This window comes from Tetrao urogallus (genome assembly GCF_951394365.1).
Source record: "Tetrao urogallus genome assembly, chromosome: 3".
Taxonomy (NCBI): domain Eukaryota; kingdom Metazoa; phylum Chordata; class Aves; order Galliformes; family Phasianidae; genus Tetrao; species Tetrao urogallus.
Window position 1 is genome coordinate 43,557,562 of NC_136815.1, and position 24,680 is coordinate 43,582,241.

At 37.6% G+C, this 24,680-nt stretch overlaps 1 protein-coding gene across 1 annotated transcript in view; it reads left to right on the top strand.

Annotated features, from left to right (window-relative positions):
* CDH2 (cadherin 2) overlaps positions 1 to 24,680 on the top strand; it is a gene marked incomplete at both ends in the record, with an annotated part of 112,484 nt that overhangs the window by 65,591 nt on the left and 22,213 nt on the right. Inside the window, 8 exons of the mRNA XM_079533361.1 lie at positions 9,529 to 9,755; positions 11,602 to 11,748; positions 12,344 to 12,499; positions 14,203 to 14,347; positions 15,400 to 15,572; positions 20,197 to 20,334; positions 20,704 to 20,889; positions 23,109 to 23,365. Of these exons, the coding sequence (XP_079389487.1) occupies positions 9,529 to 9,755; positions 11,602 to 11,748; positions 12,344 to 12,499; positions 14,203 to 14,347; positions 15,400 to 15,572; positions 20,197 to 20,334; positions 20,704 to 20,889; positions 23,109 to 23,365 (1,429 nt within the window). The remainder of the gene's footprint in view (positions 1 to 9,528; positions 9,756 to 11,601; positions 11,749 to 12,343; positions 12,500 to 14,202; positions 14,348 to 15,399; positions 15,573 to 20,196; positions 20,335 to 20,703; positions 20,890 to 23,108; positions 23,366 to 24,680) is intronic.

Genomic DNA, 24,680 nt, shown 5'->3' on the forward strand with positions numbered 1-24,680 from the left:
TTTATCTGTGCTTTTTTTCCTAGCGTAACTCCTTTTTTATTTCTGTCAACATTGTTACTGTCAATTTGAATTTAAGTGGATTATTTGAGGCTTGTAATTTTGTAATCCTTAGAACTGTGTATGCAGAGAATGGTAAGTGTTATTGAAAGCAAGTAGCACCGCTTGAATTTTGACTTTAATTGTCTTGGCTGTACACAAGTGACCTCAAGTCGGTTATTTTGAAGTTTCCACTGCATAAATATGAAGTGAAAATGCTACTTCTGGCCACAAACAATATTTCTCTAATTTGTTTAGGGCCATGTAAGCTTTCTATTAAATGATAATTTGAAAAGAGACTCAAATCTTGAGTGTGTGGCTCTTTATTTATCCTAAGAAATCAGATTTCTTTTCCTGTACCTTCGCCTTCTGGTCGGTTGATATTCAGTGATAATGCCGTACCTCATTGAGGATCTGGTCTAGGTGATCAATCAAGAGGATAAAAGTAATTTATCACAGCATTCACTGCATTACAGTCACTGAAGAATATTCCTGCACTAGATTATTTTTTTTTTCTTTTTTTCCCCTTGGTCGTTGTACTTTTCATTTAAGAGTGGTGGGGGGAAAAAAAAAAGTAAAAATATATACTAATTACTCATTGCTGCTGTGTGTAGGGCTGGATTCAACTGTAAGGATTCAGTGTGATGATTGAACGTTTGAGGTAAACTTCCTTGCTCTGCAGTGTTCAAAGATTTCCTGCATCTTTTCAGTTCTGATTGCTGATACTAGTGCTTCTTTGGTTTTTTGGTGGTTTTTTTTTTTTTGCTATGTTTTGTTTTATATCTACACACATTTTTGCATGCAGGGAGAATGTGATATGCATTCAGAGGCGAGTGCTATGTGCATTCAGAGAGATACCATAACAAACTCCTGGAAGTACTTTCAAGTATATGCAGTTAGGCGTTTTCTTGTCATTTCTCTAGGTATTTTCTCTTGAAAGATTAATCAGTCATTTGAATACTACCTTTTCCATCTGAAGAGGTGAAAGCTGTATGTAGAGGGAGAGAACAGCCATTTACATGTGACTTCCACACACATGCGTACTCTTTTCTAAAAGGAGTCATGTTCCCCTATTCTTTGTCTTCTGTTTTGTTTGCTACAGGCATCTATTCTGTGGCCTGTGCTAACTGTACCACTCGCCAGATACTTTGTTGATTTTTAAGGTCAGATATCTGTGTTTATTATTAGTAGCAATAATAATAAATCCCCAGGTCTGACTAGGTAACACTAAGCTGCTGTGGCAACTAGTTTTCTCCCTGAGGCCTAGTGGACATGATCCAGTGATAGTATAATCCCTGGGATTTGTGATTTTTTTTTTTATTGCTATCTGAAACATCAGTATGTTAGCAGGCTGCTAGGCTGTCTCTGCCTTTCTTCCATCCCATTTGGTAACTGTCAGTTTCCTGCCCTTTTTTTGTTGTTACGGCACAGTATTGAAGCAAGCAGGATGCTTTTAAACCATTTTTTCTTTGTTAAGGTAGTGGGTTGGCATGTATTATCAATGAGTGTCAGAATGGCTGAGACTGGTAGGGCCCTGTGGGTCCATCTGGCCCATCCCTTGCTCCAGAAGGACCACCCAGAGCAGGGGGCCAAGCCACCTCCAGGTGGCTCTGAGGACAGTGGTGTGTTTTGCTCAGGCTCTCTCTCAGCAGTTGGGAGTGCCAAATGACACCAGAGCATTGACTAACTCGACAGGAAGGGAGGAGACGAGAGAAAGTGCAGCACTTGCAAAGGTGAAAAGCAGCTTTAGGGAAAACTATCCCACCTTCCACTTGTTGCATCTCTCACAGCCCAGTGCATCTGAGAAGTGCATCCACGTAACTGTCTGCCCCTGTGTGCCCTGAGCCACCTGCAAAGAACTGCAAAGTGTGCGACTGGGCAGTGGGTGATAGCCAGGGTCCACATCAGAGTACCAAATAATAAGTGCCCCCACATGTGTTTCTAAGAATGTTTTTGCACTGGAAATGGGAGCACTCTCTAGATCACTGCCATTTTGTCAGAGCTGAGAATTTTTGTTTGATGTAATTCTTTGCAAATACATTCATTGCTGCTAGGGCAGCCCAATAATTAAAGCGGAAGACTTTGATTTTGCTTCTTTTCACAGTAGGAGTGAAAAATACCCTGATAGGGTGATATGTGCATACTTCTCTCTTGTTGGCTTTTAAACCCCTGTTAAGTGTGGGGGCTTAAGACAGCTATGAAAACTGCTGACCTGTTGAATGGATGAAACAGATCATCAGCTCATTTGAAATCATGTGCCTGTTTGATATATCAGCGTGTTCTGGCTCTCTACTGAACCAGGAGCCTGCATTTTTATTTAGTTTATTTTTTAAAGGCAGCCCTCCAGAGACAGCCTCTTTCTGCTCTCAGTGTGCTGGAATGCTGGGCTGTCAGCCTGAAATGAGTAAAGCTTCAGCACCTATGCTCCTCCATGGGGAGCACAGCTGAATGAGGGGGCAGGAAAAAGGAGAGCATCAGGGAACAAAGTAATGATAACAAAGTGAGTTTCAGTATTCGAGAAAACGAGAGACTGGAGGAGGAGAAGTGAAAAAGAGACAGAAGGAAAGTGAAATTTGAAGCCTAGAAAGAGTTTTGTTCAGGAGCAGTTGGCAGAAAGGACGTATAAAAGTGTCTTTCTCTCCTTATTGCTAAAGAGGAGGGAAAAAAAAAAGTAAAATCCTTATCTGTGTTTTCTGAAGACAAACTAATAGTAATGCTGCTTACCTAGTTTTTACTATATATTTAATATTTAAGTCATTACTGTAGCAATAAAACTGCCCTGTAATTGCTACACCATAATTGTAGGTATTTATTTCTTATTCTGCTTAAGGTCACATAAAAATGAATAGAAGTAAAAATAGGTTTGTGCTAAGTGCCTGAATTTTGAAGCTGTGTTCTTCTAGCTATCTCTGAAGACAGTACTTTCCCTTTAGTCTCCCAGCCTGGCTGTTCAGGAGATATTTTTTAATTACCAAATTGGATTTTAGAAGGTATAGTCTGTTGATGCATTATGGGTATAAGAGATTAGCATTTAATCCTTCTTTTTATTACTGTGTAGAATGGTGTACTTGGGGAAGTATTAAAGGTGCACTGCATACTCCAGAGTACAGGAATGACATTTATTACCAAGTTCTCTTTCAGCTAGCATCCTTTAGGAAGAAGCTGGAGCAGAACTCTGCAGGGGCCCTACAGGCTCGTCTATAGCAAAACTGCATGAAGTAACGAAGAATGAAGGGAAGGAGAAAGAAACCTTTTTGTGCTTTAAAACAAAAGCAGTTGTCCAAGTAGAAGTACTTCCCCTCCCCAAAGATGCTTATCCTCTTTTTCTGCTGCTTTTTTTTTTCCCCCCCCCTAAAATGAGGACAAAAGGGGTGTCAAAACGCAGATGATCTTTGTGTCAGTGAGTGGTAGAGGCAAGAACTGAAAAGGGTCAGTGAATTAGATATAATTTGGACTCTGTTTGAGATAGCAGCTCTGTGTTTTGCTGATGTCTGGTATTCCTGTTCTGAAAAGCTTGCAGAGGCATTTCTATCAAATAGAAAGAACATTATCCCTATTTTCATTCTGGCATGCCTGTTACAACTTTGTTCTGTAAACAAAGGATTATGGGAACTGGGGACTGGATGACATTTTGTTAAAGAACTGTGCACGCTTTTCACTGCAAATGTAAGAATTAGGCAGTTTTGTGACAGCTACCTGTGAAAGAAAATACTTCAAAACCAGACCCTAGTTTTTGAGTTGGTTGGGTTAATGAGGAAGCAGGCCTCTGGCCAACATTTCCCATTTACACCTTGCAATGCAAGACTTGCAGAAATAATATTAACAACATCCTCACAATGCAATTACACAAATCAAGAATGAAAAATAGTGTTGTAGAAATAGGGTTTGCAGAAATCACCATTGTGTAGACTACCAGATTGCTTTGAAAGTATATTACTTTAGGAAGTAAGCATATTCTTCAGTCTAGAAGTACTAGCGTGGGGAGTGGAGCAGGGGAGGGAAATATCCTGAAAGAGCATTTTCTGCAATAACCAGCACAAATTATTTTTACCAGTGTATTGTACAGCATCTTGAATAACTTCTCATGCAACTTTACAGCTTTTCTGCAGTACATGACTTACTACAAACGTCTTACTGCCATATATTATACATATACATATATGTATATATATAATGTATACCATTATATATATTTATTAGCATATATTATATACTATAACTAATAACAAAGTCATATCCTAATAGTAAGCTTTACCTCATGTCTGCCAGAGATCACTCTAATGGAACTGCTTGCAGTTGATGAAATAAGTGTACTGTATGAAATAAACCACAACTCTTGCAAATCATTTTTCCTTTTAATTATTGTTTTCCTAACTGAATAGACAGGTGATTAAGCAAACAGTATAACATGAAAATGTGGAAAGTTAAGCTACTAAGAGTCAGATCATAAAACATTTAAAGTTGGTAAATTACTTTAATTTATCTCCAATTTCATTTCAGTTGAAAATTTTCTGTTTGTTTCTTTTCTTTTGCAAGTTTCCTAGCCAGGCTTCCACTTGGAACCAGGTTGAAAAGCCTGTGAAGTCAAGTGAAAATAGGAATTAGAAGCATATAGACCAAATTTGGCCCCTAGTAAGCAGCAAAACTTGGAATGTGTCTTCCATGGAAGCAGCCTTCTGCTCACTGTGGGTGAAGGTGGCAGAGCGTAGTTCAGTGTTCAGCACAGAATTAGAGATTTTCAGAAGCAATTACTGAATAAGCAGACTTGCTCTGAGAAAGTGGTAAGTGGCTGCCTTTTAACAGGCAGGCTTTCTTTGGAAATGTTACAGGCCGGTTACTCCAAAAAGGCTCAAAAGGAGTCACTTTTTGAGATTTTTCTGGATGACGTGGAGAATAGGATGAAGTGTGCATACAAGTCACTGTGCATGACTGTAAAAGGACAAAGGAAAAGGGGATTAGAAAACAGAATGGAAGAACACATTAGAAACAGTGCTAGTGAATTGGAGCATCTCTGAGGGATATAATGACAAATTCAATTATAATTCAGTTAGGAAAATGCCATTGTCTAAAATAACTTGATTATATTCCATATTTATTTTGCATCAGTAGCTTCTGCATCTAATTTTCTCAGCTTACAGGTAAAATCAAGACATTTTCCTGATGGCTACCACCCATGTGTCAGAAAAATCAAATATAATGTTTTTAAGCTAAGCTCATGAAGGTTTAATAGTCAGACATTCTTTAGAAGTGGTATCATTGAAGGAAGAAGCAAGTTGGCAAGTAGTTCAGTTCTTTGCAATTATAATGGTCCACCAAGATACATTAGAAAAAATCCACTTCTCTGGCTTTATATATACTTGAAGGTTATCTATAATTGTAGTAGAGTGTCTCATGAGCATTTCAGATGCCACTTTGACAAACCATAAACTGAAATATGAGCATCTGCACTCTAAGTAGGACTAATAGATCACCTTACAGGTACAGAAGCAGCCAATCTGAATAAATGACTAATTTATAGAGGTGTAATTAAAAATATATGTATATATATTTAGTGTAGTTTTCTTTGATTTCACTTCTTGCAGAAGTAGGAAGACTTCTTAAATGGCCTTCTTGAAGAGGGTAATATTCAGTTGTTAAGCTTGCAGCTAGCTTGATTCTTCAAGCAGAATGTTTCTGTACAGTTTTTCATACTGTCAGAAGTGGTGTCTGGTAGGTGGTTTTATGTAAGCTACTTCCTTACCTTGCTATCTGCTGTACAGTGATCTTGAGTAAGTTAAATATACCTGTTGTTTTTTTTTTCCATTTTATGATGCATACTTTTAACTGTATTATTTGAGCATGCGTTACTAGTGCTTAGAATTTATTGCAGTTTTCATAATGTCCTCTAAGTAAGCTTTGATGTTGATGCTTAGGCATTGAGAATAACATCCAAGACAAATAATGTTGCTCCAGTATATTATCAAAATGAAATACATTAATTTTTGTCATTTGTATGTATCTGAATCTTATCCAGAAGTGAATTAGATACTTCCAAAGTACACAAATTCGAATGGCAAACTCAACACAGCTGTCTCAGGACTAATACAAGTAACAAAAAGTCTCTATTGGTAGACTGTACGTGAATATTTTCATGAAAAACTGATTTTAGTAATAGTCCATTGTATCAGACTGTATTCAGTCTCTGGGTCAAATAATTTTGCTGTTTTTTGCCTAAGGTGAAGGGAGCAGAAGGGAATTGCTAAAACTGTGCAAACCAGCATGAGTAGCTGAAGAAAGAATCCTTTCTGAGAGAATAAAAACCTAGGTAATTTAAAGACTACTAGTAAGATACATGAGGTTAGAAATGTTTTAACAGATACCATGAATCATTCATCCCGTTAGACAGGAGTAAAAGTGGTGTAACTCTGGCACTTTAAATGAATTTGCATGTTTAGTTCTCAAGACTTTGTACACTACAAATTTAAGCATATATTTTAATTGCTTCCGTGCAAAAGAGTGTTGACTTGAGGGCTTGCTTTAATAGTGCAGAGCTGTACGTGTTCCTTTAATAATGTTACAGAGACAGGTTCTCTTTTTTTTTTTTTTAAGTAATGAATATAATACTGCTTGTGCTGAAAAAGTTTTTCAGAGTAATAGGAAATTAATGAAGTAGTAAAAAAAAAAAGATATTTGATTACTGTTTTCGTTGCAAATAAAGTGACCTAAATGCTCTATAATATATGTGGTTAACCTTCTTTAAAAATTAAAAGGGATCCATGTGATTGATTTAACAACAGAATGGAATTTTTGGAAAACGGATCTCCCTTCATATCCCCTGTGAAAAAAGGCTGAGGCTTAATTAGCTTGGAGAAGAGAAGTCTCCCAGGAGACCTCATTGTGGCCTTCCAGTACATGAAGGGAGCATACAAAAAGGAGGGAGAACAGCTGTTCACGAGGGTGGATAGTGATAGGACAAGGGGGAATGGTTTTAAAGATGGGAGGTTTAGGTTAGATAGTAGGAGGAAGTTTTTCACACGGAAGGTGGAGATACATTGGAAAAGGTTTGCCTGTGGAGGCTGTTGATGCCCCATCCTTGGAGGCATTCAAGGCCAGGCTGGATGTGGCTCTGGGCAGCCTGGTCTGCTGGTTGGTGACCCTGCACATAGCAGGGGGTTGAAACTAGATGATCACTGTGGTCCTTTTCAACCCAGGCCTTTCTGTGATTCAGTGTTGGTGTTAAAACATGATTGGTGTAAATAGTGGTGTTACTCTCACTGAAAAAAAGTTCCTGTAGCATTTTTGCAAAAAACCCCTCCATCCTTAGATTAAAAACCTACAGTCAGCAGTCCCTCTTTGTTCATGCCAGTTGAATATTGAAAAATGAAGTAGAGGGATCTAAATCGAATTTAAGAATGATAGCCGTACAGTTGTGGAGAGAGTCGCTACTGTACAACTTGTACTCTGTCAAGGTAATTCAATTATGGATGGTTATAGTTGAGGGTAATTTGTTAATGTGTTCCTTGCAAGGGGAGAGTAATTCTAACAAAGCACTGACGATTTTATAAATTTTTACAAAAATGCTGTAAAAGGAAAGGGATTTTCTCAGAATCTTATGATATGCATAAAACATTGAATATATTACATTTCTGTGTGTTGGGAAATAAGTTTTTATGAAATGTCATGGTATCTTAGTCTTTCAGATTATAATGACTGTAATATTCCTTTTAAATTTCCCCTTTTTAAAACTAGTAATGATCAAAGTTTGGATTAATATTAATTTTCTTTTGCACTTGGTAGTTTTCAGAAATGAGACTTGAGAAGAGCCAGAGGTGAATCAGCCTGTCTTTTGCCTTTTTGGTCAGGGCACTCTTTTGAAGAGCAGGTTCAGAGAGAGCAGTGGTAGCTGAGATTAGAGGCCAGCAGAGGCACAGAGCTGTGGGTTATGTTGCTCACTCTTCTGTTTTTGGGGTTTTTTTTTTGGTTCTGTTACGCTTTCTGGGTCTTAGATCCAAGTATTTCTTAGAATTGCAGTGAAACAGTCCCCACTGCTCATGGTGAAGGCCTGAGGCAGCATCTACAAGGAGCCGCATGAGGAGTCCTAGTGATGAGGCCACAGCCTTCACCCAGGGAGATGTGTTCTTCCTGCCTTCTGTGCCTTCTGCTGGGGCTTGTATTCTCCCTAGTACGACAGTGGCATTTCCCAAAGGAAGCCTTTCAGCCACGTGAGCCATGTGGAAAGAGCACAAGCCAGTAAGCTTAATACTGGGAACACTGATGTTTTATCATTCATTTTGAGGAGCACTGTGGTTTGTCACACTTTTATGCATGATAGACCCTTTTAAAGAAGTATTTATGAAGTCTCTTCTGTCAGGAGAGGGCAAGTGGGAGATTCCAGATAATTGGAAGGGTGAAGTAAAGAAACAAATTTTGAATGTCATCTGAACATCATCTCAGTCCTTGAAGTTCAAATGGGAAAAGATATGATTCTTCTTCTCAGTACCTTCATGTAACCAGTGCATTATGGAAGAAAGCATATGATGCATGACATTTAGTAGTGATTTTTCTTGAGAGAGACCTTTAGGTTTTGAAGCTAAGTAGTTTGTGCATGGTTTAGCACAATATAAAAAAGTCCAATAACTGAAATGAGGCATAAAGCCTCATTTTATCTTCATCTTCACTATGTGCATTTCAACACAACCTTCATAACGATGTTTTGAACTTCTGTTGCCCATACAATCAAATATTTCACTATTCTTTGAAAGCATTAAAGAATGATCATTGGTTTTAAAATCACACTTTCATTTTTTACCTACTGTAATTTGCAGTAATCTAGAAGATAAGCAGTAGTGAAAGCAACTGGGTCAAGAAAACAGCACCTGTTTTGTTCATTTCCCATCAGTACCTTACACAGTTGGTTTTACTGAGTTCTTATTCCAGTGAGCATAATTGAGATAGCACAAAATGAATTGAGACTGAGGGAAAATTAGATGAAAAAGGGTTATACTCTTAAGTGGATATATGGATGCATATGAAGCAGCTTTACAAAAAGAAAAGAAAAAGAAGAAAGAAAAAAGATAAATGTTGAGTTTTTAACTTGTATTTTCTCTACAAGGTAAATATTTACTGCTGATTCTATCTTAAAGGTGAGGAATGAGGGAGGAAAATTAAGCCCAGAGCTCATAAGTGACGTATAGAGATAATACAGCTGAATCATGGATTGAGGAAGGCATAGAAGTTAATCTCATAACTGACTTCAGGGTTTTTGATTTACCATCAATAGCAGAGAAGGCACTGTAAGCACAGTTGTGTTTATGATTACGCTTGTAGCATAATTAAATTCATTGGGTGTTTCTGAGTGTATTATGATTTTGACTTGACTGAATCTTTTCTTGAAAGGGTGCAAATCTCTACAGGTATTCCTGTTTCCGAGTATTTGTTCTCAATACATTTTATATCACACAGTTTTCAAACTTACTGCTTTTAATTTTTTGTTCTTTATTTTGTGTTTTATAGTGAGGTTTCAGAGCTGTGATGAAAACCGAAAAATATACTTTGGAAGCAGTGAGCCAGAAGATTTCAGAGTAGGTGAAGACGGTGTAGTATACGCAGAGAGAAGCTTCCAACTATCAGCAGAGCCCACAGAGTTTGTAGTGTCTGCTCAAGACAAGGAAACTCAGGAAGAATGGCGAATGAAGGTGAAGCTAACCCCTGAACCAGCATTCACAGGAGTCTCAGAAAAGGTAAAACAAAAACTATAAGATGTTGTATGTATAAGTAGCTCTCCCGAAACAAGCTTAAAAATAGGTCTTTGATTCTGGTTGTCATGCACCTCTCCATGAGGTATTTTACTAAATGGGCAAATACTGCATTAATAACTGTAAAGCTGGAGCCTTAAAAGAGCTGCTCTGTTGTTATTCTGTAGCTTTGCTAAGGCATGGAAAAGGCATGTCTGTTTAAATATGTAGGATTCATTTATGTTTGAGCACTTTGTTTGTATAGTTTGAGATTTATACCTGAACTTAAGTCGGACATGGTCATTTCTTTATTTTAAATTGCTTTGAAAGTATTGTGGTATTTATTCAAGCAGTTAAATATAACCACAAAATAAACAAATCTGTGCTAGTATGCATCAGTCAAGTTTATTAGATGGGAGCTGTAGTTTTGCAGTGGTAGTAGGAAAGCATTTCTGGCAGGGAATATTGGCTTTGTCTTGTCCCTTCATAATCAAATTGGAAGCTGTAAATTATTCATGATGCCAACTGTACTTGGTAAGGAAGATAGTCTCCCTCTGCTGGAAGCTGCCATAGGATAAAACATGTACTGTACTGTAACAGAAATCACACCTACCTATATATAAACAAACATATTTACTTTAGGAAATCAGTATTAGGTCTTCTCTGTTTGCCTGTGTTATTACTTGCTGCTTGGTGTTTCTTCTCTGTTTAATTTACAAATAAGGAACAAAATTTATTCCTGGATTAGTATATCTGTTACGGATATACAGTAAAGATTTATGCATAATTTCAGAATGGATGGTGTGATTATGCAAGATATTTTTGCTGATAACACTTAGGTGAAAAAAGCTCTCTAACTTTCAGAGTGAGTTTGTTTTGTTTTGTTTTGTTTTTTGTCTGTTTGCAGATTGCTTTTAAACCTCTTAAGGCACGTTTTTAAACAAGGAAGTATTGTTGTTTTGTCCAAAAAAGTCTGTGGAAGGGCATATGCTTAGATATGCAACAGCATGCCCTGTTCCTTCCACAGATGCAGTTCAGGCATCCCTAACATTAGTAGAATATAGAGTAGTAGAATCTGGCCTTCAGTTGGGCATCTGTTTTTAGTCTGTGACACATTTGATTAGATTAATGACTAAGGGAAGGGATAGGGAGAGGAATGAGATTTTTCTCTTAAAAGATTTTGAAAATGTTTTTGTCTCACTGTCTCACCCCTAAGCAAGCTAGCATGGCTATGTGTGTGCTGGCGTCCAAAGGCTGAAATGTCTGCAGCTATAGAAGGGAATAGGAAAAGAATGTTGACACCCAGCAGAGATTAATGCCCAACGTGTAAAGTGGGTCATCTACAGCATCCATCATGGCTGACATAGGTTTAAAATAATTACAGCATTAATTCGATGGGATTTAATAGGGTCATAAATATTTGAGACATTCCTTACCAGTATGTATTAAACTTCTCTTGAAACTCAAATTATATTTTAGAACACCCAGATCTAAATTTAATGTACAGTAACACATTACCTGGACTGAAGTTCCAGCTAATGGGAAATACATAAAGGCATACTATTAAATTCTGCAAAATATTAAATACTTTCCTGAAAGCAGAGGATAGTTTACACAGTAGTGCCATGTTATAAATGGCTTCTGATTTCATTTCTCCTCTGACATGAATAAGGAGGAAAGAAAGGGAGTTTTTCTCAAACAGTTGTGAATAACATTTGGCTGGTTTTGTACTCATCTGTTAATGTAAATAACACAGTGGAGAGACAGCTTTTCAGTCAATTATGTAATTGTATATAAAGAATTCTATAACGTCTCCTAACACATGCGTAATTTTATCATGTACCTGGGAAAGGACCAAAAGAAAATTGAAGACATCGTATTTCCATGGCAACAATATAAGGACAGCAGCCATCTGAAGAGACAGAAGAGAGACTGGGTTATCCCTCCAATCAACCTACCAGAAAATTCCAGAGGACCTTTTCCTCAAGAATTAGTTAGGGTAAGGAAGTTAATAGAAATATGATTTCAGTGTCCCTTAAAGTGTTTTCAGGGAGACTTCATGTGAACGATGTTTCGTTTACGATCCAAATGTCCATTGAAGTCTTCTGGGCTGATTGCTATTTATTCCTATATTATTGATTTATTTTTAAGTTGTCCCCATAAAATAATGACTTTATTTCTGGTGGTAAGTACTGTGACAACTTCCTCCATGTTAAGGAGGATCTCTGCAGGTTCAGAATGCTCCATTTAACCTGCAAAGTTCTCCACTGGGAGATGTACAGGAGTTTACAGGAGGAGGAGTGTACCAGGAGGAAGGAGGAAGAGGGAGGTGATAGGGTGAAGAATGCTGGTTCCTTTGCAGGACTCTGCATCACAGTGCCAAGAGTCCAGTGCAGGAGACCTTCCATCCATGATCACGATTGTTACAAGAAGTAATCAGAGATAGTTTTGTGTTCCTGGAATTTTATTAACTCGCTTTATGACAAGTGAAAGAGTGTGACTGAAAACCTCAGTCTTTATACTAACTATCTCAGCAGCAGTTACATCTATTAGTTGTTTGTAGCTAATGTAAACACTATCTTTTTGACACACAGATTAGGTCTGATCGTGATAAAAGCCTTTCGCTACGGTACAGTGTGACTGGCCCAGGAGCTGACCAACCTCCAACAGGAATCTTCATCATCAACCCCATCTCAGGACAGCTGTCTGTGACAAAGCCTTTAGATCGGGAGCAGATTGCTTCTTTTCATGTAAGAGTTTAATTTACCATAAATCAGATTATCAAATTGAAGATTAACATCTGCTTCAAACATGACTTGAGCAGCCGGCATTTAGTTTTCTATGAGATATGATTTGAAGAGTCTGTAGCAGATTTATATTTATTGTACTTACTGAGGCTAACTCTTACTATGCCTAAGCAGCTTAAATGCATTAACAGACATAAACAGTGATTAAATGTATTTATACAAAGTAATTTTAAAAGATTGAAATATGGATACTGTAGTTTATATTTTCAAATGCAGGCCATTGATCACAGTCTCCACTATTGCATATTTTTCAAAAGTTTACTTTTAATTCAGCAACTTAAATTAAAACAAGACTGCTATTAGAAATGCAGCAGCTGTGATTTGAGAAATGGATGGGAAGAATAACCTACCAATTTTCATTTTCAGGGCAAATCTAAGCATTTTAATGGAATTGTAATCAGTCTGCCAGCTTATGAAAATGATATTCTTTGCTCTAAAGAAATTGACAGAGTAGACCGTTGGTTCCAGTTTTAGTCCAAAAGAAGGCTTTGAAGGAAGGAGGGAGACCAAACTTTAGCATAGAATTTTCACTGCTGTCAAAAGGCCCGGTTGAAATTTTTAGTACACTCAGCTCTTAGAGAGAGCTTCCAGTGTGCTGTTGATTAAAACACTCCTTGTCTGGCTCTCTTGGAATCTATTTGAGTGCTACTCCTGAATGGAGGACATAGCAGATGGCAATTGTGTGTGAAACCTGGCTCTTGCAAGGGTAAATGGTTCCAGCATCTATGAGATTTTACTGAAAATTTGGCAATTTAAGATTTATTGACATAAGAATTTACATCTATATGAGCCATTTCCAGAGTAGTGGGTTAATCATGGCTGCTTGCTCTTTTCTAGTAGGTTTGCAGCCAGTAGATAGATACCTAATGGGCTTTAGCAAGATGGGGGGTTTTTTTGCATAGCAATTGTCGGGTTATGGCCTAGATACATAGATTTATATTTTCAAAAACTACTGTGTTCCCCCATTTTTTTTTCTGTCCAATTTAAGTTTATTTAGGTAAGCTTGACTATCAAAGGTAGTTAGCCTTTTTTGACAACCAGGACATTAAATGTAACACTTTCAGTTTCAAAGATATTTGGTCTGTAAACTTCAGTTTAATTTTAGCCTGGCATTTTATTGTGTTTGCTGACATGATTTATCACAGACTTTGCCTTGGTTACCTTTATCATATAACACGAATATATTCTCTATGCTTTTTCTGTGCATTCATGTCTATTCAGTATCCATAATATCAGCTAAGAGTGTTTGAAAGTGATGCCAGCATTTATTCCCTTTGAATTGTTAATGAGGTCTATCTTTTTAAATTTTTCATCCCTTTAATATAAATATGCATGCTTTTAGAGGCTGATTTTTAATGATAATTATTAAAAAGAGAATTATATTTGACAGCTGGCATTGGTATTAATCAAAATTATATGATTCAAAAGAATTTTCAACAAATCAAAATAGTATATAACTTCTAAATAGTTTAGATACCAGTTATCAACTTGAAAACTTAAAAAAATCATGAGGGGGAGCAGTGGAAGCTGACAGACTGCGCTGATCTAAATGTGTCTGGCCTGAATCATTGTGTCACCATTATTAGTATCTACTCATGACTCTGTTTTATTTTGCAAATTCTAATATTTTACGATAATTTTTGTAGCTGAGAGCACATGCAGTGGATGTAAATGGAAACCAGGTGGAAAATCCTATTGATATTGTGATTAATGTCATTGATATGAATGATAACAGACCTGAGTTCTTGCATCAGGTTTGGAATGGGACAGTCCCTGAAGGATCAAAGCCAGGTAAGATATGGCCTTCTGCAGAGAGGAGGGTGGGGGAAGGAGAAGGTTACACAGTAACATTTTGAAAAGATGATAAAGGGTCTATCTTCATACCTTCTAACATTTTCGAAGGTGTCTTATAAATGTAATGAGTGAAATCTCAGGTACTGTCTTACTCTTTCACTTTATTTTTAACTCTTTTTAGCATGTCGAAGAAGGTAGACTGTTGCATAAACTAAAACAGAGGAGGATTTAAGATTATGATTAGGTTCCTGTTTTTGAAAATCCTATTTAAAATGTCACAGTTCTTCCAGTTATGTTCATAGTAGCAATTGCTGCTCATTTATTTGACAGCTGAGGATATAAGAGGTGTCTCACACACCAGCAGATTCAGTTCCAGCTCTGATTCTCAGAGGCTCGGAAACTGGGATTTGAAATCAAACATTTGCATTTGAATTCTTGAGAAAACTCTAAATGTTGTTCACGTCTCATTAAAATTCTAATCAGCTCATGTTTACATTTGCACTATGGCTGAAATGACTTCCTTAATTTGTCCATAGTGCAAAATGAAATTTTTAAAAAGGCTAGCAAAAGAAATAGATTTTCTCACTTTGCAGTGTTGACTTGGCACTGAGATGGAAAGAATGTACGTCTCAAAGACCTTTGAAAAAGTATTACTTACATTCATTTTCAATCACTATTATTATGCACACCAATTCTGAAAATCAAGTATATTTTCTTTGGCCCAATTAATAATATTTTTATCTAAACATAGGGAAACTGTGTTGTTACAGAAATATTATTTATGGCAGAACTGTAAGATTTCACTGTTTATGGAGCTTCTTCAATTCTAAGCAAACCTGATATTTTATAAACAAAAAGTATTTTTATCTCCTGTTATGTATTTTAATTACACTGTTGGTGAATCTTGGGTTTAATCAGTTTGTTTGAGTAAGAGATGGAATGTGTAGAGTTTACCAAAAGAAATATATACTTTGACCGTTGCTTGTAAGTGATCTTGGGTAATTTGAGTAAACTGTTTATATAACATCAATTATTTATCCTGCTGCTAGGAACCTATGTGATGACTGTTACTGCCATCGATGCTGATGATCCCAATGCACAGAATGGGATGCTGAGATACAGAATCTTGTCACAGGCACCAAGCAGTCCCTCTCCCAACATGTTTACAATCAACAATGAGACTGGTGATATTATTACCGTGGCAGCTGGACTTGACAGAGAGGTATGGCAGATCTTGATATTGTAGAGTGGTTGTGTTGAGTGTTGTGAAAATGCACAATTTTTGTGAGTAATTGCAAGTATTTCACCCCCTTTCCCACTCTTTCTTCCTTTCATCATTCTGTTGATGCTAGTCATTATTCCAGGCCTAGAGTATACAAAGCTAAAAAAGAGAACATGACTACGTGGATGGAAACTAACCACAGACAATTTGTATGTGATTTTAAAGAATGGGTATGCTCTTAAACAGGATGATGCAGACAAGGCTTCAGGTGCTTAGCTTGGATGCTGAAATGGAAGACTTTCCTCAGCTCCAGCCCTCTCCTCTTGCTGAGTTCTGTAAGCAGAGAGTAGATGGAAAATATAATTGGCTTTGTGTTTTATTAATCTTGGAAGCTCAGGAGTGGAGCTTCTGTCCTCCCTGTTCTTCTTCCTAGCTCTTCACAGGGAGGTGGTAAATATTTTAAATCTTCTAGATGCTGTGTTGCTAAATTGCAGTAATGCCCTGATCTGAACTTTGCTGATTGAAATAAACCAGGAAAAGCATGACTGATTGTAAAGTTTGAATTGTACATGTCTCTAAGAAATAAAGAAGTCTGTTGTGGAAACTGTATAAAGATAGGTCTTAAAAATCTGATCACACATTTGAAAACTTAAGAAAAAAATTCCATCAGTAGCTACCTGCCACGTCCTGGACAAATGCCGTTCTGTCCAGACAGTTCTTTACTGAGCCCTCCTCTGGAGAGAGAGGGTGCCAAGTCCTTTGCTCTGGTTTGCCAAGTTGTGAGGTGAAAATATTTCCCTCTTCACTTCAGATGTGTTACGTGGGCTAACTACATTTTTTAACTACCTCAGACTTCACAAGAAACGACAATAATTTCATAAAGAAACTATAAAATCCGAGCAAATTTTAACTGAATGCATCTTGTTCTCAGTTTTGTTTTTACTAACCTCTTTTTAGCATATTGAATCTGAAAAAAAATTTTTTTAATTAAATGTGAAGGTCAGCTTTTAGCTGTTTGCTTATAGTTATTCAAAATGGAGAACAAAGGGTGCTCTTGATTGGATATTAATATTGTACTGCACTTGGCAGTTTTAAAGTGGCCATCAGAAGCTTTGAAAAGCTAGACAGACAAACAGATATTGTGGTTAATTTTTTAAAAAAGTTTTATTAATATTTCTTCTGTTAAAATTGTTTTTTGTGAGACTGGCATCAAGGAAAGGAAAACCCTGAACCTTATAATATCGCAGTGCTGAAAGAATGATGGGTGGCTCTGCTCTTGTTTTTAAAATCCCTTGGTCATCTTTGACAGGTACACTTTTTTCCTTTTGGCAGGTAAACACATAGAGATAACTCAGAGTTTTATTGCTTAGTGACTAGCTTTAGTGTGATTTAATTCGGAAGAAACCAGCAGTCTTTGCAGCTTTGATGCTCATATTAACTTTGGAAGAAGACTTGTCATTTGCCATCAGTTTTCCCAGAGGATCACTGTACTGATACCCAAATGCGTATTTATAAACATTTATTGCACACGCTGAATATTAATGATTAATTTTAAAGCACTGAAATATTAAATTAGACTAATATGAGATAAATTGGTTTCCTTCCCAAGCTATTGCTTTGCTTCCTTCATTTCCTGAGTTTCGTGAGAGTCAATTTAATTAAAACAACCAGGATTCTCAAAAGCCAGATCTGAGTCAAGTAGGGCTTCTGACAGTGCTCTGGGGAATGCTATATTGTACTTGGACTTCACTGCAGAGGTGGTATCCATGAGCCTCCTCTGGGCTACCACAGTCTTCTCTTTTGTTTACGGCTTGACACCCTTCGTGAAATTCTGATTGGGCTCACTAAATACTGAGTACAGTTTTAAACTATTACGTGAGTGTAAGTGTTTAAGGCATTAAAAAAAAAAAAAAAAAAAAGTGGTTAAAAAACATTAAAAAATTAAACATTAAAAAAAAAAAAAAAAAAAAGATAGCATTCCTAATAGAATAGTTCAGTTGAAAGGGACCTTGAAAGATCATGTAGTCCAACTGTCTGAACTCTCCAGATTTAACAAAAGTTGCAGCATATTAACTCTGAAAAATCTGCTGGGGCATTTTAGGTTAAATACAGACAATGCATTGTCCACATGAACGTGCACAGGAAGGGAGAATTGCTTAAGTACTCAGCTAAAGGCAGAAGGAATCTTTCACTTGTTTCCCTGAAGATGCTCTTTCATGAGTTCCAGCTGTTCTCATTTCTTCCACTGCTGCTGTGGAAGAATCTGCTTCAGCATTAAAACATCTGCCTTTCTGCTGCTGGAGTTACAGAAGTCAGGCAGGATACTTATATTTACACACAGGCATTCCTGTCTCACGTGAGGTTAATTCAGTGAAGTGCTCTTTTTTATTTGACCTGTGTTGAAGTGGAAAGATTTGACCTGATGAGGTCTGCGTTCTTTCTTGAAGCTGCCAGCTCATTTTCAGATGTGTTGCTGCAAAGTTTCTGTGCAGGCTGCTGACACATGCTCAATGGCTTACTCCTGGCTGCTTCTCAACTCTCAGTAAAACGAGGAGAGCAACCTCCCCTATTTTCCCCATGCCTGTAAATGTTGTGCGCATGCTGATTTTCCTGAAGCTTCATTCCCCAGCAGTTGATCTCATGTATCTGAGTGCTGGAATGGGGTGGGAAAAGGACAGACAGGAAAAGAACTCGCATAACTGCTGACTTTTGGGGCATTTTGAGAATTTCCCATGCGCTTCTTTTGTTGGAATTAAATAAGAAGATTGTGCGAAAGTTGAGTCTCTGTGTAATAATAATGGAGTTTCCTTAATGAAATTTGCTGCTTGGGATCAATGTGCTAAGACCCAGATGAATCAGAAGCACCTGCTGTTTCAATAACAGAATCATCTGGCTGCAGGATTTACTTCAGTACTGCTCTAGATTTTATTGCTTCACTATAAGTAAAGTATATTTTTTCCTGGATGAAAGCACCGAAAGTATTTCTTTGATTCCCTTCTGACTGTTTCTCGTGTTGGTGTCGTAAATGAAACCTTTAGGATGTTTACTTAAGACTTACGAAGGTCACTTTGCAAGTGTGTTTTCCAAAGCAGAATGCATATACATACGTGTGTGTTATTGAATGTATATATTACATTTCTCTATCAATAAGATTAGTATTGTTTTTGTTTAAAAAAGACCCATGGAATGCTTATGCAATAATAGACAGTGTCTTGTAGGAGTTCCTTTGTGAAAGAGGACATGAGCATAAATTATCTTCAATGTCAGATAAAGATGAATACATTTGTTTTAAAACTTTATATTCAGTAGCTTGTATTTGCAGAACAGAAGTGTGCATATCCTTTGCATCTCTCATCTATAGCACTGTGTTGCAAAAAAAAAGAAAAAAGAAAAAAAAAGATATCATCAGTGTCATTGTCCTTACTCATTTTTGTGTCACTAATTCTATTTCCTAAGCTATTTACATGAGAAATAATCTGTCACAAAGCTCAGTTTTTAAGTAACAGGAGAAATTATGTTACCGAATGGAAAATTATGCTTTTTTAAAGTATTTTTATTTTGCTACAAAGATTTTGGCTGTGTTGGCAAACTGTTCATGAAATTGATATTTCAAAGTAACAGTAACTCCTTATGTTGGAGTTTTCTTTTTGAAAGAATTGAATTTATGATGATAACACCTCACTCGCTCTCTCTGAACTAAATTTGAAACTGAAAAACAATAAAGTATACACAGTGTTTTCATTTCATGGTAGAAACTATGGATGAGTTAAAAGTAACTTCCAAGCAGCGTTGTGTCAGAGTTTCTAATTTTATTTCTTTATTCTTATTTTTAACTACAACTGTGTCAGCTGCGTGTTACAAAGCCAACCAGTCAGAGGCCAGCTCCCAGCAGGGCATTTCTTTTACAGAGAAAAGAAGCTGTGCTTGGGAACGCTGGCCTCCCTCCAGGCCTGCCGAAGAGCGTGGCTCCCTGGCTCACAGAGCCCGAGTAACACCATGCGAGGGAGGAGGCAGCAGCCATCTTCTCCCAAGTGTTTCACATTTATGGAAGTAGTTTGCTGGGTAGCTCCCTCCCCTTCTTCCTGCTGCCCTCACTGGTCTCAGTAAGCCCTGACACCATTTGTTTCCATAGCAATGGGAAGAAGTTGCAACTATACTTGTATACTTAGGCCTGACCGTTATGGTGCTTTGGCCAACGGATGTACCTTGGCTCAGTCCTCTCAAATGCTTTTGAGGGCTGCACTGTGTTATAGTGTAAACTGCACGCTGCTGTTTCTTTTTGTTTTTTTTTCTTCTGATTTAAAAAAAGCATTTCTAAACCTATAAAAAGTGATAATAGCTTTAGCTGCCTAAAGTATTTTCAGTTTTGAAAATAGGAAGTAGGCAGTCTGTGGTTATATTAGTGGTATTTGGAAAGTTAAGCGGTGGTTCAACAGAGTTGAATGCAACCTGGTGCATTATTTCTGTGGTACAAACTTTGCTTCTGTCATTTCAAATGATGCTAACTAGAATAAACACTACGATGAGCTCAATGCTTAGCGACGTGTAATTTTGGAAACACCTGCTGTCCTACAGTAATGTTAGTTTTGTCTAAAACTTATGTTGATGTCATTTTGTGTTTTAGAAAGTACAACAGTATACATTAATAATTCAGGCTACGGACATGGAAGGAAACCCAACATATGGTCTTTCAAACACAGCAACTGCTGTCATCACTGTGACAGATGTCAATGACAATCCTCCAGAGTTCACTGCTATGACTGTAAGTACAGGGGTAGGACAAATGGAAGGATGTGCATATTTATAACTATTCCCCACTTTTCTCATCATGCTCGCAGATGGTAAATGTTTATTACTGACTGAATAGCTTATCAGCAGGTAGGACTTACATACATGCAGGATATAATATATACCTTAGATATGGTATTCTCCTTAGACCCAAAGCAGAAGTTGATTAGGGAATCGAACTGTCCGTTTTCTGGTTGGTCTCAGGTGAGCTTTGTTAGATAAGTTGTCAGGGCTCCAATGATGAGAGAGATGCTCCAGTACCAAATGAAGTGGATACTGTGGACTACAGTACAACTCTTGCATGCGTTTGCAAGTATGGTGACAGTCTTTGTTCTTTTTGCAGTTCTATGGTGAAGTACCAGAAAACAGAGTGGATGTCATAGTAGCTAACCTAACAGTAACAGATAAAGATCAGCCACACACGCCTGCGTGGAATGCGAGGTACCAAATGACGGGGGGAGACCCGACAGGCCAATTTACTATCCTGACCGATCCAAATAGCAATGATGGGTTGGTAACTGTTGTCAAGGTAAGAGATGCCTGCAATTCAGTGAATTAAAGAGAGATGGAATAAGTGGGAGAACACTGAGAATAAATGTGAACTCCTGAGGCCAGCACAAGTCTTGAAAGTAAAATGAATGTGCACTGTCTGTCTTGTGGAAGTAAGCCGTTCATCTTCTGGAATGTTTCCTTGCTTATGCTCTAAGTAGTATTCTAAGTGATCAATTGTAAAAGGCAGGTAAGATAGTTGAAAATGACAGATTTTGAAGCTTTATTTACCAAAATATAGGAATTAGTCTGGGAAAAAGTGTTTGCTTAGCATTCATTGCTAGTCTCATGGAACAGCTTCCTACCTCCTGGCATCCATTAGTGGTAATGCTTGTTGTTTGCTGATATTATGTCAACACGTTCCTGTTAAGGAACAGGTACAGTTTAAACAGTCAAGTCACAACCAGAAAGGAAAAAGTGATGGGTGGGAGGCTACTTCTGCAAGAGACTTATAAAGACTGGCTATTTTTAAAACCTCATTTAAATACCTTTTATGGAATAATCTGTCTATCTTCATTCCATAGCCAACACTGCTCTATGTTGAGCGTTGACTTACTTCAAGTGATAATAACAGTGTGATTCTATAATTAAGCCCGACAAGCAGTAGCCACCTTTCCTCATGACTCTCTGATAAGTGTAACATCTCTGGGCTGGCCTGTTCTGCTTTTGGCCCATACACTTATAAAGTCAAGTGTAAGATGCCAGTGTTCCCATTTGGAAATTAAAACATTCATTTTCTTTTGTAATTCTTTTTCCTTTTTAAATCATCTCAGTATGTAGGTGAGAAAACGATATCACTCTAGCTGTACAGAACTCCACACTAGGGTGGTGTTTTGTTTTGTGTTTTTTTTTTTCATAACTCTCTCTTTTCTATAACTGTACTTCCCCAGAGGTACCAACTGTTATATTACAGTCTTCAAGCAAATATTACATGTCTGTGCTTTGTAATTAGACATATGCGTATCTTTTTCAGATCTAGGAATAGCATAAAACTAGAAACCTCTGGAAAAGTGAATCTGAAAAATTACTTAGATTAAGCCAAAGTAACAAAAGAGAAGCAGCCTGGAGCATGCAAGTCTCTAATGTGTTTGACATAGCTTTGCTCACTGAGAATTTGTTAAAATAAATTTCTGTCCCCTCTATTGCTACTGTCTCAGTGCTTTGCCATGTCTGACCTGGTTTAACAACAAAATAGCAGCATGTGGGAGCTTCATTTGGAAAAAGAACTTGTTCCTACAAATGAAAGGGAATGATGGGTCTGTTCGGAAGGGGGTCAGATGTATCATCTGAAATCAGAAGCTCTTAAACAGCATAGAAAAATCATCTTACACTGGTGAATTGCAGTTCTGCACTCTGACCAGCAGCACTTCTGTAAGCACCCAGGCACAGGGCTGTTTGCAGTGCAGTGAACTGGTCTGTCAACTTGTAATGAAGATTGGGTTGTCTCTTGATTGACTTCACGCTGTCAGGTGCCAGTTGCCTTAGTAAGTCTAGAGTTGGTGCAGGCAGGTCAGTGCGTAGCACTAGTGAGAATCAGGTCTTAAGAAATGCCTCAGCCATGTGCAGCACAATGAAGGAACTCTAGCTTCAGACTATCTCTGCTCCTCCTTAAAGTGGACTCCTGGCTCAGTGAGGAAGTCCCCAGACTGTAGGGTATCTGAACTCTGAAAATGGGAGTAGTAGGGATATCAGCAGTGGGGTTAGCTGGGATTACAGTCTTTCTAGTAAAATACAAGGACATAGGAATCCATGCTCTAGGGGGCTAGGTATGGTTGTGATCTTGTTTATAGGACACTTGCCTTCTGTGTTATGACAGTGAAAGTCTCTCCACTGGAGAGCTCCTCTCAGGGCACATCTGCTTAAATGAGTGCCACAAGCTGGGACTCCCTATGTCATCTTCTGATGAAACTATTTGTTTCTTCAGTTGTAAGTAATGGAAGTACTCAAGCAACTTAAATCCAAGAAATGCCAAGGTTTCAAGCTGTTCTAACCATATAAGTGCTACTGCTGATGAGCAAAACCCCAACCCAGCTATGGTTGAGGTATTATGTTGGTTGTATTCCTTTTCAGCTCTTTTCTTGTTTTTCAGAAAACCAGCAGAAGTATTGCTTTGAAAATGTGCTTTAAAGTAAAAATTTTTTTCATGTCCAACACTGTTGTGAGTAAATGTTAACATTTTCCACTCTTTTCTTTTCCCAGCCCATTGACTTTGAGACCAACAGGATGTTTGTACTTACTGTAGCTGCGGAAAATCAAGTGCCTTTGGCTAAGGGGATTCAGCATCCTCCTCAGTCAACAGCAACGGTGTCCATTACAGTCATTGATGTGAATGAGAGTCCATATTTTGTTCCAAACCCCAAGCTTGTACGTCAAGAAGAAGGGCTACTTGCTGGTAGCATGTTGACAACTTTCACTGCTCGGGACCCAGATCGTTACATGCAGCAAACCTCCCTAAGGTCTTATAAACATTTTACAGTTACTTAACAAATACAACGCGATGCCTGTTTTTTAGAGCATGTGAGGAGCATAGAGACTGTGGAGTGATTCTGTTTACCACAATGCATAGCTATAGCAATATCTTCTGTAGCTTTTTAGCAGCACTGTCTAAAATGGATTTTTGGCTGTGAAGAAAAGATAACCTGACTGGTGTTCATAGGTCTGTAGATAGTATCAAATTCTATTGCTACCTTCATCAAGGTAGAGTGAGGGTACGCACGGTGTTAGAGTATATTTGGCACCCCATTGAGGTCAGTCAGTACAGTCACATGCTTGTATGAACTATGGCTTTTGCAATTTAAATAAACTAGCAGTTTTGATGCTGTATCGAAACCATGCTAGATTGTGGACCAAATCTTGACGATTTTTCTTCTCATTTGTTCACCAACAATTCGCAGTATTGTTGTTGCCTATCTGTAAGTTCTTGTGCTGATAGCTATGATTGTAATTTGTTTACAATTTGCTTGAATTCTAAAAGATGATCTAAATTAGAGCAGTGGGGAGTATAAAGGAAAATCATGGAAACTTTAAGCATACTTGCACATGCCTCATTCAGAAAGTGGCCAATGACTACAAAACTAAAGCTGATTGATTAGCCTTGGGTCAGGAGTCACTTTCCTAGTTTATCCAACAGCTTTTTAGCTTATATGGAGGAAACTCCAAGACTTCTTTCTAGCTTTCAGAGAGGTTCCAAGGTTCTTAACATTTTATTTTCACTTAACATTGGTTAGTGGTAACTGGTAGGATGCTTTTTTCTGTATGTAAGCATTGTAGACGTGATGATAAGACTCTCAGAATATATACATTTTTAATGAGCTAAGATGGCTTTCACTTGATTAATGTCAAAGGCCAAATTTGATAGATTGAAGGATGGTTTTGAAAGATGCTCTTTTTTTCAAATGAACATGAGAAACATTCATTAAAACCAGTGCCTCTTTAGAAAATTAAGTTTGAGTGATACTGAAAGCATGAGAATAATTTATTGCTATTAACAGCTCTTTGTACAGGTACTTCTCTTCATCTTTCCTACTTTCAAAACTGTGATAACATAAAAGATAGTATCGTCAATGCTGTAGGTGTAGAACAAGCAAGAGGGAAAGCAAGAGGGATCCTTAGTGAAGTATTTTGAGTCTGAGTCTGTGTATTTTTTTGATTCTATGTACTTTATGGTAATTGTATGGATTACTCCAGTAATGTGATAACATGCATGGCAGGGCACTTTAGAACAGTCCTATGTTGAGACTCTTGAATGTGCATCTTCATGAATTTTAGTGA